At 43.7% G+C, this 10,817-nt stretch overlaps 1 protein-coding gene across 3 annotated transcripts; it reads left to right on the top strand.

Moving 5' to 3' along the window:
* The first annotated feature begins 2,094 nt into the window (after positions 1-2,094).
* creb3l3l (cAMP responsive element binding protein 3-like 3 like) lies at positions 2,095-10,110 on the top strand. 3 transcript variants are annotated; one of them, XM_061261214.1, is made up of 10 exons: positions 2,095-2,213; positions 3,177-3,354; positions 4,495-4,864; positions 5,419-5,525; positions 5,844-5,936; positions 6,300-6,406; positions 7,057-7,125; positions 7,330-7,414; positions 8,416-8,512; positions 9,423-10,110. In XM_061261214.1, the coding sequence occupies exons 2-10, from the start codon at positions 3,217-3,219 to the stop codon at positions 9,812-9,814; spliced, it is 1,458 nt and encodes a 485-aa protein (XP_061117198.1). In that variant the 5' UTR covers positions 2,095-2,213; positions 3,177-3,216; the 3' UTR covers positions 9,815-10,110. The 3 variants fall into 3 exon arrangements, with proteins under 3 accessions (XP_061117198.1, XP_061117199.1, XP_061117197.1); XM_061261215.1 differs by lacking the exon at positions 2,095-2,213 and adding an exon at positions 2,246-2,412 and having other exon boundaries at positions 5,422-5,525; XM_061261213.1 differs by lacking the exon at positions 2,095-2,213 and adding an exon at positions 2,246-2,412.
* Positions 10,111-10,817: the final 707 nt, after the last annotated feature.

Genomic DNA, 10,817 nt, shown 5'->3' with positions numbered 1-10,817 from the left:
TGACTGCGACTGTGTCTGACACAACTCCAGACTCTAGACTTTGTGTCGTCCTCTGACTGGGGTTTCAACGTGACCGTGATGAAACCGTGACCATAAGATGACCAGGACCACAATGTCATCACCACCACAATGGTGAAGCAGCTCCGCAATCTTAAAGATTAGGATTGTTCTCTTTTTTTTAAACTTTTTTATTTATTTATTGTATCTGTAAGAGAATGAGGAACAGTCATATGTAAAAAAGAGAAATTAACATAAATTTATATAATTCCTTTATTTTGTTCTGTTCTGCTGTATATATTGACTTTTGTTTGTTAAAAAAATCTAATAAATATTTTAAAAATAAATGATTTGGGTTAATATTTGGGTGTGGGTTGTATTTGGGAAGATTATGATCCCGGTACACAATATTTCACCTCATTTCTAATGTATTTCAGTGAGGGAACTGATGCACTGCCAGACAATATGCCCTAACATTTACTGTTGAATTATTAAATTTGTTTTCACCCTATTTCTGCAGCAGAATAAGTACAAGAAAAGAGAGCGAGTTCAATATCAATAGCTTACATGAAAAACTCTTATTCTGTATACTACAAGCATTTACAAATGCAACAGCTACTGATTTACAGATTATTTCAGCACATTTCATATTATTTTTTGTTGTCACATCTAACTAAAAACACTGTCGGTGAGCTTGCTAAATGCAGAAGCTTGGTGAATGCAGAAGCTTTGTAGCTACATGCTCACATTAAGCCTTGGAGTGCCACAGCATAATTCACTCATTGGTACTGTATACTGTACTGTAACTCTCTCACTTACTGTATGTTATCTTCCCAAATCTGGTGGTGTCCCTATCTGCTCCAGCTTGCTTCCCAGTTTAGATGTATTAATAGGTATATACAGAACGTGTACATGTAGCTAGCGTGGTGAATACAGACCATGTACATGTAGCTAGCTTGGTGTATACAGAACATGTACATGTAGCTAGCTTGGTGAATGCAGAACATGTACATGTAGCTAGCTTGGTGTATACAGAACATGTACATGTAGCTAGCTTGGTGAATGCAGAACATGTACATGTAGCTAGCTTGGTGAATGCAGAACATGTACATGTAGCTAGCTTGGTGAATGCAGAACATGTACATGTAGCTAGCTTGGTGTATACAGAACATGTACATGTAGCTAGCTTGGTGAATGCAGAACATGTACATGTAGCTAGCTTGGTGAATGCAGAACATGTACATGTAGCTAGCTTGGTGAATGCAGAACATGTATATGTAGCTAGCTTGGTGAATGCAGAACATGTACATGTAGCTAGCTTGGTGAATGCAGAACATGTACATGTAGCTAGCTTGGTGAATGCAGAACATGTATATGTAGCCAGCTTGGTGAAAGGAGACTTCTCATCTTGTGAACAAGGTAAAGCTGCCAGCCACAAATTGAAAAGGCTGCTATTTTGTCATCTTTGGACGCTAACAACTTCTAACTTGGTGGAGCCAGGGCTGGCATATAAAAATATTTGTATTCCGAGGCCTGGTACAATAATATTTGCACAAGTTCACAGATCACCAAACTCTGCAAACCCCCTCCGGGGCACGCCACAATGTACCCAGTTATGCCCCCTGAAGGTGGCCTTGGGACTAACTGGTTATGAGGATGAATATGAGCATGAATTTTAGATCAATGAGTTGACAGTAGATTCGAATTTATGGACAAACTGTCAAAAATGAATTAATATAGCATTATAATTTTTTGCCTGATCTCTTGTTTTTTTTTTTCACAAGCAATGTTAAGAGACATTCACTGACAACTCATATCAAGTCTAGATTCGCAGATCACAAGAACTTTTGAAGGTATCTTTAAAGATTCTAAATGGTGCACAATAATTATATGAAGTTATAATATGAAGACAAAGAAGAAAAAATATATGCTGTTATTATTATTTCAGCAAATTGAATAGGTATTCCCCTGCTACAGCATAACAAGCATTCCATCTTGCATGTAGTTGCTTCGAGGTGAGCAAAAAACTACATTCCCCAAAATGCGACGCGCGAAGACGCACGTTGGCTGACTTGTCCTTACGAGGTGACGTAATTTCTGTCTTGTTGGAAGGTGATTTCACCAGGAAGACGGTTGCGTTAGCTACGAGACAAAAAAATAAAAAGCAACAGAAACTCGTGAGTATTTTTCGTGGCACGTCAAGAGCTGACTAACTGGTAAGGTCATCACATACTCACTGTTGCCAACATTTTACCTTTTTACCATTTGCTTTTCGTCTGTCTAGGAACGAGCGTCTGCTTGTTTCAGTAACGTACATGACAGCTATACGTGAGCCATCTGACAGTAGATAGCTAGCCTGCTAGATAACATTTTGTTCTGCTCCGAAGAGCTGATTATCTGATGCTAGCTAGCACGGTAAGCCACGACTATTTGTCTTGCCCACTGCATGATTACTGGTTAAATGTCTTTTTGAAAGCCTTCTTCGAAACGTTATCAGTTTTTAAAGTAATATGTTACTGCTAGTACACTCTAAATAGAATGCAGCTAGCAGGCTCGACTTGTTTAGCCAAATAGCTAGTCAGGCTTGTAGTACTGTTGACGATTATATTGTGATGTGTTTCAGAATATAAATTATTCATTATTACATTGGTGACTGGCGTTTGCAAAGTTATAACTTGACATAACTTGCCTAATGTATTGTAATTTGAATATTCAATATTTTTCTTCGGATGCGTGACCATCAGCTTAGCAATTATTTAGTATTGTTAGCAACAAATGCAATAGCTGAATAACGCAGAGAGAGCACTGTAGATGAACAGCTACATGCATATTTATAATGACACGCTAATGTTTGGGTCTTAAGTTTTTATTTTTCACGTGACAATAGGGGAAATGGGCGTGGGTCTGCAGTGCACAAGGCGTGCACTGAACAATGACACCAAGTGCGCATGTTCGCTCTGAATCAATATTGGTATACAATGCCCTGTCTGTGTAATTTTTAACAAAGCGTTTGAACCGGTTGTCAGTTTAAGGCTAGTAACATCCCGGAGAATGTGCCTGTCCCGTGCACGTGGCACAGAAAGCAATAACCCTAAAATCTAATGAGAGAACCTTTTGGGGTTTGTAAACAGGGGTCACGTGACTGCCAGAAATGTATCATTTTCTCTGCTCTTTTGCAGTTAAAAAGCAGAGTGTTCTTTTGGCCAGAAGTTTTGCACGATGTCTGTCGTGGATCAATTCCCGGAGATGGACGCGGACCTCCTGGGGCTGCTCTTTCAGGCTGAAAGCGTCGGAGCTGACGACCCTTTCTTCGCTGACGGAAGCGAGCTAATGGAGCGCTTGTTCTCCGAACAGGATGTGAGTACTTTCTCCTGTCAGCGTATCCAGTTTCATTTCAGTTCAGTTCTTTACTTGAATCCCCATGGGGCAATTTGGCTGCAGTATAAAAACATGACGCAGAATTCAGCCGACATAAAACAAAGACACGCAAGATTAATTAAATAAATTAATAAACATCTGCAAAAATGAGCAAGTTTGCTCTTATTTGTCTGTTAATTATTTCTCATGTTAATGGGACAGTCTCTTAACCCATCCTGCAGAATATATTTAACGTACTGAGAGAGAATGCGTATGGGTAGAAATTTGTAAGATACTAGTTTCCAAATGGGTAGATTTGGACACTATATTGCTGTGATACTCAAATCTGGCCCTCAAGGCAAGTACATTCACACTATGTGCCCTAACCTTTGGCCTTTCCATAGATATGCATTCTGAATGCTGTTTTTTTTTATGTGAAGGGCATTTTATTATTGGATTTGAAGATCAGTTTGACCATGTGTTAAATAAGGGTGGGTCACAGAATGCGTTCATTTGGTGCTGTTTGAGAACCACCGACTTTGGAGGTTGGGGATTTTAGGTTAGGCTTGGGGAATTTGGTGTAAATGACAATGGCTAGTTTGTGTCCATTTCCTCTTGCCCACAGGATTTGGGGACCATGTATCCATTAGCATCTCCCAGATAGCCTATACCAGGGGTTCCCAAATTGAGCTTGCCCGATTTGAGGATGAGGGTTACCTGAAAATTATTTTGAGAAAAAAAAAAGTTTTTGTCTCGTTAAAATATATGAATGTACGCTACTACATATTGAACATCACAACAATTATAACATAGCAATCGTCAATATAGTCACTGGTAAACGGTGTTAGGCCTGAGGCGTGCGTGTATGTTGGTGGCATGTTGGTTTCACGTAAATCTGTGGGCATAATTTGGGGCCGCATCAGAAAAACATTTGATAAGAATAATAAGTATGAACGCCAGGCTTATACAGCCCCCTGCTGGTGCGGAGTGGTGGTATCTCATCCCATTGGTCTGGAGTGGCAGTATCTGACCCCGTTGGTCTGGAGTGGAGTATCTGATCCTGTTGGTCTGGACTGGCGGTATCTGACCCCGCTGGTCTGGAGTGGCGGTATCTGACGGGATTCTTCGCTCTTCTTGCAGATGTTCGGCGCCGTCGACCCCGAGGACTTCCTGTCCAGTCTGCTGGGCGAGGAGGAGAGCGTCCCCTGCCAGTCCCACTCCCCGCTGGGCAGCGACAGCGGGATCTCGGACGACAGCGGCCCCAGCCCCGCCCTCAGCCCAGGGGCCAGTGACAGCGGCCCCAACAACGCCTGCCTCAGCCCAGGGGCCAGCGACAGCGAGCCCGCCCCCAGCCCCGCCCCCAGCCCCGCCCTCCTGCCCGACGTCCAATGGGAGGCGGCAGAGACGGTGCAGACGGACCACTGCTACTCGCTGCAGCAGCAGGGCGACGAGCACGCTCTGCTCAGCGTGCGGGCGGAGAGGCCCGACACCGACGTCTTCATCGACTTGGGTACGGCACAGTCCCGCAAGGGAAAGACTCATTCTCCCATAATCCTCCATTAAAGGGGGCGGGAAGGACTGATTGAGACTTTTTGTTGAATAAATAAGTAATGTGATCACAAAAAAGAAACATTTGCTCACAAAAAAAAAAAACCTTCTGCAGAAAAGTACACTTTAACCCTTTAATGTTCTGCTCGATTGTTTGGTGGAGCATATCTATCTATATATATGTTTTCCATGGCTCTTTACTTGGTGAGGACATTAAAGGGTTAATTAAAGGTGACAAAACTGCTGACAACTGTATATATTTTCTAATTGTATAATATAGAAAGTGTATATTAGATATCATAGACAACAGAATCAGAATATATGCACAGTGTATGCGTGACTGCTTGCTATTAATTCTGTTGCCAAATTATTTGTCAGTTTGTTAGTAGTCTTTTCTCGTTGTGCTGGTTTTGTGTAGCGGCTAGTTGATAGCATGCTAACGACATTGCATTGTGTTCAGTCTTGCTGCTCTCACTCTGCGGGTGAGATGAGAATAAAACCTTTTCCTCCAATCAGAAGACTGGGACAGCATGGATGTGATGGAGGACCGTTCCGATCAGTTCGAGGACGTGCCGCCCTGCACTCTGGCCATAGAGGAGGCTCAGAGCAGCAGCCCGAGCCAGGTGTGTGCCCGTTCACACACACACACACACACACACAACCCTCCGGCTGCCAGACGACTTCTCTTACCTCCTGAGCTAATGTCGCCCCGCAGTTGCACGTTCTTAAAATGGCCCAGGGCCATTATGTTCCTTATCATGTTGGAAGTTGCTGATCCTCTCATGCAAGTATGCAAGGCCATCTGTGACAATGCCACGGCAGCTAAATTCGTATTGTAGTGCTTTGGCGCCACCTGGTGTTGTTTGCTCGGTAGTGCGCCTGCTGTTCTTCGGCGAGGTACACAGAAGTGAGCATGACCACTGTTCTTTCTTTCATCTCAGTTCCAGTTTCAGGAAATTGTCCTGACGGAGGAGGAAAGGCGGCTTCTCGCTAAAGAGGGTTCGACTCTGCCGTCACACCTGCCTCTGACAAAGGTGAGTGTTTTTCTCCTGTTCTCTACCCCTTCCTGGAGGAAGCTCCATACTTGTCACTGGCTTTTCTTTGTTTACTGCAGGGTGCTACACAATTTTTGCTGATTAGTTTAAAGACTGGCTCTGGTTGTAGACCCCCCAGGGCAGGTTAGCACTGATGGTTTCAGATTAGCTTGTTGGAATTTCTATGGTGGTTTGAGATTGTCCTGTGCACCTGTGATTTCTGTGGTGGTTTGAGACTGTAGTTGTTTAAACCTAATCAGTGCATCTTGATTTCTATGGTTGTTTCAGACTAGCCTGTACTGTTGTGATTTCTCTGGTGGTTTGAGCGTATCCTGTTGAAACTGTGCTGTGTGTCTCTCTCAGGCTGAGGAAAGAACGCTGAAGAGGGTGAGGAGAAAGATCCGGAACAAGCAGTCCGCTCAGGAGAGCAGGAAGAAGAAGAGGGTGTACGTGGATGGTCTGGAGAACAGGTAAGAGCGAGATTAAGTTTGATTGAGTTTGATCAGTGGAAAATGGGAGAGCTGGGTACTGGCCCTTTGATTTATCAAGTACTAGCTAAATAGCTAAATACTGTAAATCCATTACATTCTCAGCAGAGCACTTTGATTGACGGACTGATTTGATTGACTGATTGACTGACTGACTGAATGATTGACTGATTGACTGATTGACTGATTGATTGATGGATTCATTTATGGATTGACTGATGCATGGATGGATTGATTGATTTACTGTGATGCATTGATGGATTGATTGATTTACTGATTTACTGATTTACTGATTGATTGATGGATTGATTGATTGACTGATGCATTGATTGATTGATTGATTGATTGATTTAATGATTGATTGATTTAATGATTGATTGATTTAATGATTGATTTAATGATTGATTGATTTATTGATTTACTGATTGATGCATTGATGCATTGATGGATTGATTGATTTACTGATTGATGCATTGATGGATTGATTGATTTAATGATTGATGCATTGATGGATTGATTGATTTACTGATTGATGCATTGATGAATTGATGGTTTGACTGATGCATTGATTGATTGATTAATTTATTGATTGATGGATCGATGCATTAATTGATTGATTGACACTCTCTCAGGGTGGCAGTGTGCACTGCTCACAACCTGGAGCTGCAGAAGAAAGTCCATCTACTACAAAAAGAGAACATGTAAGATTATCATTCTGCTGTTATTAATGTATGCGGTCTTATCATAGTTTCTTATCATTTATTGTGATGGTGTTTGCTGTTGTTGTTATCATTATGGATGTAGCTGTTCTTGTTGTTGTAGGGATTATTGCAGTGTGTTTTGAGTGTAGTGTGATGATGGCGTTAGGGTGACAGGGCCGTGTTAATGTGGCCTCCTGCTTTCAGGACCCTGGTTGAGCAGCTGAGGAAGCTGCAGGCTCTAATGAAGCTGTCCACCTTGAAGACCAGCACCACCGGCACCTGTGTTATGGTGAGAGACTCACACTCGCACTCACACTCACACTCGCTCACCCTCACACACACACAGACACAGACACACACACACACATACACACACACACAAACACACACAGACATTCACACACATGCACACACACACACTCACACACTCAAACACACACATGCGCACACATACGCACACACACATGCACACACACACACTCAAACACACACATGCGCACACATACGCACACACACATGCACACACACACACACACACACACACACACACACACACACAAAGACACACACGCAAACGCACACCATCGATCTTTTCGGGTTTTCCTGTGTTCCTGCAACTTCAGGATAGTTCTGAATACAGCCTGTTCACCATTGACTTGAAAGCTGTATATCCAGAGGTGAAGGGTCAGAGGGGAAAGGTCAGAGCCCACACCTTCTATTCATATGCAGAACCAACGGGGCCGGGTATATATCATCATACAATAGCCAGTAGTGACAGCCCCTGCTTTTAAGACTTGAAGACACACACTCACACTCGCACTCGCACATGTGCATACACACACATGCGCGCACACACACGTGCGCACACAAACATGCACGCACACTATGTACACATGCACTTACACACATGCTACATGCACATGAGCACAAACACAAACATATGTCGACACACACACACACACACATGCTACATGCACATGAGCACAAACACACATACATGCAGAGACACGCTACATGCACGCACGCACACACACACACTTCATGCAAGCACGCACACACACTTGCAGACTTTATGCAAGCACGCACACACACTTGCAGGCTTCATGCAAGCACACACACACTCACACGCTTCATGCAGGCACACACTCACACACACATGCATGCACGCACACACACACGCTACATGTATGCGCGCACACACACATAGACATACACGCTCGCTATATGCGCGCGCACGCACACACACTGTGAGGGAGTTACAGGTGTGTTGTTTTCTCTCTCTCCTCCCAGGTCTTCCTGCTGTCCTTCTGCCTGATCATCTTCCCCTCCTTCAACCCCTTCGGGAGCAGCGGGGGTCAGAAGGAGCTGTACCCCCCCCCAAAAGGAGGTGAGCGCGGCCCTTTATCCTGCCCTGAATGGGCCGACATCTGGCGCCCTCCTCCCCTCTCCCCGCCCCCTCCTCTCAGGACTCAATTAGGGTTGCCAGCCGTGCCTGGAAATCCTCCAGACCTCGCATTGTCTCCGCAGCACCATAGGCAAACGTTTGGCTTTGTCACACAACAATGGAATGGAGCGGAGGACGGCATGAGGCGAAACGTGCCCGCCACGAAAATAATAATTTGTGATAAACAAGGCACGAGGTAGAAGTTTCGTTGTTTTGTCACAAAACTGAAAATCATGTTGTGTTCTCTCATCTGTCTCCGATGCAGAGTAACACTGTGTCCAAAACGTTTAGCGAACACAGTGAACTTTTTTTGTTGTGACATTTTGATTGCATTTGGATGGAAAAGCTGTTTACAGTTTGCAGTTTAGCTGGAGTCTTTTCTCTCAGTATTGGTGAATTGAGCTTTCAGTTTGGTGCTCTAAGGCATAAGTTGACTATTGATTAGTCAAGAATCCAACCAAACGTGCAGTAAATTTAAGATCTTTTTCTGGTAAATCTGGCACAAGGGGCTTGCTTCTTCCTCTACCCACAACGCCCTGTGCTCACTGAAACTGAGGGCTCGTTTCTGGGGAATGTGTTCTAATGTTTGAAATACATTTATTTAAATTTTTTTATCGAAATTCAAAAACAAATATTTTTAAAACAGTTTATAACAATTATTTCTTCATTTTAATTTTAGTCTGTAACATGCCATTGAAACCAAAGAATCTCATTGAGGCTTCTGAACAGAATGTTATTCATATCAGTATTTCACCCAGGTCTGATGAAGCATTTTATATTTCACCTTTTTTACGAACGTGTAAGTTTCTGAATGTTTTTATTTACACGTTTGTTTTTGTTCCGCTGCCTGCAGTGCTCTCTCGAGCTCTACGCTCCGTGTCAAAATCAGGACCCGTGGAGGGCGTTTCCCCTAAAGAGTGGTCCAAGGACGAAGAGCCCCTCCTGCTGGCCACGGTGGAGAACGGCCAGGCCGTGTTCTCCGCCAACCAGAACCACACTCCCGACTACCAGCACGTGGAGCGTCCCGACTCCGAGTCCGGCGTCAACAGCAACTCCTCGTCCGACTTCCCCGGCCCGGCCGGCGCCGACGCCAAGCCCGGCGCGGGGGCCCCGGGCGGGGCCGAGGGGCCCAGGGCGGGGCCCGTGGGGAAGGTGGACTACCAGGTGGCCGGGTCCAACGAGAACTGGATCGATCGAAAACCCACCACGGTCATAATTCAGCAGCACCGGTCAGACGAGATGTAGAACAAGGGGGGGAAATTTGGGTGGGTGTACTCTCAGAAATAAAGGCATGTGCCTAAGAAGGCAGAAGGGCGGTACCTTATAGGTGTGTAAAATTGCAATAGCAAGCAATATATAAATAATTTGTACCTTTTTTTGCTAAAATTTGTACCCCAAAGGAAGCATTACCGTACTTTCAGGGAAAATTATGGAAATTTGATCCTTGAAGAACAAAAATATACTTCCACTTTATTTCTGAGAGTCTGGGGGTTGCTTGTTACTGAAGTCTGCAGTAGAAGTTTCAGCAGTGGGGTGTGTATATATGGGGGGGTTGGGTGGGGTAACGGATGGGGGGGTAAATAAGACTTCTTCCATGGAGAGTTTTCAGACGGGACAGATAGCCCTCACGGTCTCCGTGGTAGAGATATTTTAAGTCTCGTATTCGCACTTTGCATTTCTCAAATCTGTGTCAGAGCTTCCCGTTTACTGTCAACTTCAATAACATTTTTTATATCTTATATAATTGCATAAAGTGAATGTGCAAATTATTTGTACACACCGCAGCATACGTACTTAGTTCAGTGTTGTGATGGGCGTGCTTGCTGAAATGCCCATCGTGCATGGGTACAGGTTTTTATCATGGGAAAGAAATCTCTGGCCGCATCTGTTCGATTTTTCTTTCTGTCCAAGCCATGCGAAACTTGGCTCTTAAAAATGGGGCAAGTTTCTATTTTTTTCCCTTGTAGCAAGGGGCTACACAGCTTTTAGATGTGGTGAAGCCACCGTGAACATACCCTTTGTAGTACGTTGTGTGTTTGTGTCATTTTAAAGTCATTTTAGATTATTCTGTTGTTTTGTTTATTTTGTCTGTGTTTATATGAATGGAACAAACTCATCAAAGGACTGTAATTGTTAAATGTGATTTTATATGTCTAAAGATTGCTTTTAAAGAAGGGAGTTGTGGCATATTCATGAATGTGGTGCTTAAAGCTGAAATCCTGACTTGTAAACATGCAAGGTAGCTGCA

The sequence above is a fragment of the Conger conger genome, chromosome 11 (assembly GCF_963514075.1).
Source record: "Conger conger chromosome 11, fConCon1.1, whole genome shotgun sequence".
Taxonomy (NCBI): domain Eukaryota; kingdom Metazoa; phylum Chordata; class Actinopteri; order Anguilliformes; family Congridae; genus Conger; species Conger conger.
Note: the sequence above shows the minus strand (reverse complement) of the source record. Positions and strands in the feature narration are given on the sequence as shown.

What these genes read in the sequence shown, in the direction of transcription:
- creb3l3l (XM_061261214.1), top strand. Translation starts at nt 3,217, where the DNA reads ATGTCTGTCGTGGATCAATTCCCGGAGATGGACGCGGACCTCCTGGGG. An exon ending in AGAGCAGCAGCCCGAGCCAG is followed by an intron (nt 5,526 to 5,843) that starts GTGTGTGCCCGT and finishes CTTTCATCTCAG; the next exon opens with TTCCAGTTTCAGGAAATTGT. An exon ending in CACACCTGCCTCTGACAAAG is followed by an intron (nt 5,937 to 6,299) that starts GTGAGTGTTTTT and finishes TGTCTCTCTCAG; the next exon opens with GCTGAGGAAAGAACGCTGAA.